The following is a 3,979-nucleotide window of genomic DNA, read 5'->3' on the forward strand; positions in this document are numbered from 1 at the left end:
GCGTAGCTCTGAGCAGCTCACGGCTCTGCTCTGCCGTTCTAAAAATAGCTTGCACCGACAATTAAAGGTAACGAACCTACTGCTATGACTATAGGGATTACGGCAATGGGCCTGTTTGCCAAAATGTTGAACTATCCCTTTAAGTCTGTACTGTATATGGACCATACAGATCCTGAGTCTTTCTGCTTTATACTCTGCTACTAGTTTTCCTCAAACACTGAACAGAATAATAGAAAAACATTTTGGCTTTTATTGAACAAACTTGCACATGGCCAACACTGTAAATAAGAATTTTGATCTTTATGTTTTGCCTGGTAAAAATAAAGATCATAAATAAAAAATAAAACAAATAGAACCTGACATTTTAGGAAACTTTATTTGCGATGTGTTGTGAAGAGGATTAATCAGTCAGCACTCGACTGAACTTTATCCAAACACATCAACTACAGATAACACTGATGAACCACTCTCAGCATTTAAAGCTCATATATACAGTATATATGTATGTATATACCATATGTATGTACTGTATATGAATATGTTATGTATGTATATATATAAAGGTGAGAGGGTGAGACGTCCCCAGAGCCAGCGACAGGCAGAGCAGCTCCAGGTGATGGTTTAAAATAAGAGGCTCGTTATCGCTGCTGTTGAACTGCAGTTCTGTTTCCTGTGGAGCAGAGTTCAGAGTTTCTTCATCTGTAACTCCACAACACAAACGTCTGTGGCGTTCACTTTCACCCACTGTGACCGGAAAACATGGAAAACTCCACTGTTTTTTTTGTTTTTACAACTTTATAAAACAATGCCTGATCGTCATTCTGACTTTTTAAACTTGTGTTTCATGTTTGTTTTATTTTATAAAGTACGTTTCATATAATAAAACATTGCATCCTGCAGTAAAACTCAGTCTGTATGATGTTGGTGATGTTTGATCTATAGTAGGAATTAAAATTAAATATTTTACCTTACCTTGTCACCTTAGAACCCAATATTGCTGTACCTCTCAATCACAGTTCTGTATACTTTATCGTGGACCAAGAACATGGAATTTATTACCTGTACATTTTTTTGATTTATCTTTACAACAATTTAGGAGAGCACTAAAGTCTCTCCTGCTAACCAGCCAATACTTTCCACATGGTCTGCCTATCTAAACTGGGATTATTTTATATTTCTTATCATATGTTTATCAAGCTTTTTGTATTGCATTGTACAATGTTAAATCATGTTAAACCATGTTTGTATTTATTATGTATGAACGACTTTTGTACCTCACAAATGTGTCTATGCTCATTACCTTAGAACTGTAGTCGGAGAATGCCACCCTACAAGCCCCTGGAGGGTTTTTTGGCATTTCCCCTTCACATTGTTTTGGATTTTATATGTTATATCTTTTTTAACTTTGATATGTAAAAATAAATAAACAAACAAACAAACAAACAAACAATAAAGTGCTATTTCATAGGAACATTAGATAAACTATATATATTAAATATGTCTTTATTGTCAAGGACATTGAGCTGCATTGTTTTGCATAAAAGTTGCGCTTTATGAATAAAGTTTTATTCACACAACATGAGACAAACGTTTCTCTGCTCATTTTCTTTTTGTTTTCAGCTCAAACGTTTCATCAAAGCTTCACTTAAACCACAGTCGATCAGCTCTGCCTCCAGTCTGTCGCTCTGTGTGTGTGTGTATGTGTGTGTGTATGTGTGTGTGTGTGTGTGTGTGTGTGTGTGCGTGCAGCAGATGGTACTCACGGCGGCGTTGGGCTCGATGAGACGCTGCTGCAGGACTCTGGCTTCCTCCCAGCGACCGGACACACACAGACGCTCCAACTCACACAGCTCACGGCCCAACACGTTGGCCAGCGCACACACACCGCCGACTGCACCTACAGACACACACAGAAACACACACACAGACATACACACACAGAGAGACGGGTGAGAGCTGAACAATCAGTTTCCACAGACTGAAACATTTTCCTCTTCACCTTTTCATCTTCATTTCATCATTTGTGTAAATTAAGAAGGAAACATTTGCTTTTTTCATCAGAGGAGTCGTTTGGTGACCGCCATCGTCTTTATAAAAACTTGAATCCTTACGAGACACCACTGAACACATATAGTGTACAGTATAAACAGTATAAACTTTGTGTTTTTGCATGATTTATGATTTAAATCGTTGCCCTGATGGTCACCCAGTGTTGGTTGGAGCAAAAAACGCAACTAAAATTGATGCAGGCAAACCGGAGTTACACCATGGCTAGACGGTGCTAGCGATAGCGACAACGCTAAAGTATGAGGGCAATTTTTTCAACCACAACAAACACTCAAAAAACAATCAAATATCTATGGTACATGACTCGAATCCTTAGAGACACCACTGAACTCATAAACTGTACGGTTATACTGAGTATAAACAGTATAAACTTTGTGTTTTTGCATGTAGTCACTCACCTCAGATAGCCGAACTCTGAAACATCCTGGAAAGACATTACTATCTGATCACAGAGCGCCTGCTCTCCCCGCAACAGAAACTAACACTTTTTCCTGGTTGTGATGATTTCTTTACTAAAATAAACGGTGGAGCAGTGCAGTGGTAATGTCCAAAATATCTCTGACCGTTTATTTTTGTAATAAAGAAATCCTCACAACAAGGAAAAAGTGTTTGTTTCTGTGGTGGGGAGAGCAGGCGCTCTGTGATCGGATAGTAATGTCTTTCCAGGATGTTTCAGAGTTGGGCTATCTGAGGTGAGTGGCTACATGCAAAAACACAAAGTTTATACTGTTTATACTGTTCACTATATGAGTTCAGTGGTGTCTCTAAGGATTCCAGTCATGTACCAGAGATATTTGATTGTTTTCTGAGTGTTTGTTGTGGTTGAAAGAATTATTGCCCTCATGGGTTAGCGTTGTCACTATCCTGAGCGCCAGATAGCTATTGTGTAACTCCGGTTTTATGCTGTGTTCGATTGCACTCGGAACTCAGAAAGATCCGACCTCCAAATCGGAAAAATGCAATAGAAGCAACTGGACCCTTGAAGTCGGGACTCCGACTTGGGAACTCGGGGAGGATCCAAGCAGCCCGAGTCGGTCAGAATTACATCAAAGCAAAATGGCGTTGCACACCGCGAGAGGTTTTTATTTATTCGGCTATTTATTTTCCCACCTAGACATTTAAGCAAGGGAGAAGTTATGGAAAAGGGAATATAGCCTAGTTCCACGCGTACTGCAGCAAGAGTTGACATCTACACGGCTCGCTATGACGCATGCAGGATTCCCCTCGCTGGTGCGTTCAAGACTGTGTGTTGCAGAAGTGGCGTTTCTCTTTCTCTCTCCCCCCACAAGTAGCTAATGTTCTTCCCCAGCAGTACTTTTAGATGCTCGAAAGACATCTTACTCTTACTGTGGCCGGCCATGTTTTCCGAGGTTGCGCAATGAAACGCGTTTACCTCGGAAGTCGGAATTTCCGGCCCGGATCCTTCCGAGTTTCGAGTGCAATCGAACGCAGCATTAGTCGCCTTTTTTGCTCCCCCCCCAACACTGGGTGACCATCAGGACAACGATTGAGGGGTCAAAAATGGCCGGAGTTCTCCTTTTAAAGGGACAACGAGGAGTTTTGGAAAAGCGAAGCGTTTTCACACTACATTTATGAGCCTCCGCACACCGTGAAATTCTTTGACCGGCGCAAGACAGACTCAAGTTTTCATTCATCAAGAATTAAAGTCAGAGGTTCAAAGACGATCACATACCGTCGTACCGTAGTTCCGACCATAAACAGCGATTCGGCTGCGTTATTCTCATGACTCGCCACCACTACTAATAACAAAATAACGATAGAGACAAAACGATACATTTATCGAAAATGGGCCCATTAACAAGTGTGGGTAACGTAGATTCATCCACATTAACGTGAGACTTTTAAATAACCAAATAGAAACTCCTCGTTGTCCCTTTAAAGTTCAGATTTT

General features: G+C 40.6%; 1 protein-coding gene across 1 annotated transcript in view; it reads right to left on the minus strand.

Moving 5' to 3' along the window:
- LOC146960091 (4-hydroxy-2-oxoglutarate aldolase, mitochondrial-like) overlaps window positions 1-1,931 on the minus strand; it is a 7,206-nt gene extending 5,275 nt beyond the window's left edge. Inside the window, exon 1 of the mRNA XM_085772624.1 lies at window positions 1,764-1,931. Coding sequence (XP_085628750.1) covers window positions 1,764-1,931 — 168 coding nt within the window. The remainder of the gene's footprint in view (window positions 1-1,763) is intronic.
- Window positions 1,932-3,979: the final 2,048 nt, after the last annotated feature.

Source organism: Trachurus japonicus, unplaced genomic scaffold (genome assembly GCF_045865225.1).
Source record: "Trachurus japonicus isolate A0001 unplaced genomic scaffold, Traja_1.0 AP030727.1".
In the NCBI taxonomy this organism is placed as follows: domain Eukaryota; kingdom Metazoa; phylum Chordata; class Actinopteri; order Carangiformes; family Carangidae; genus Trachurus; species Trachurus japonicus.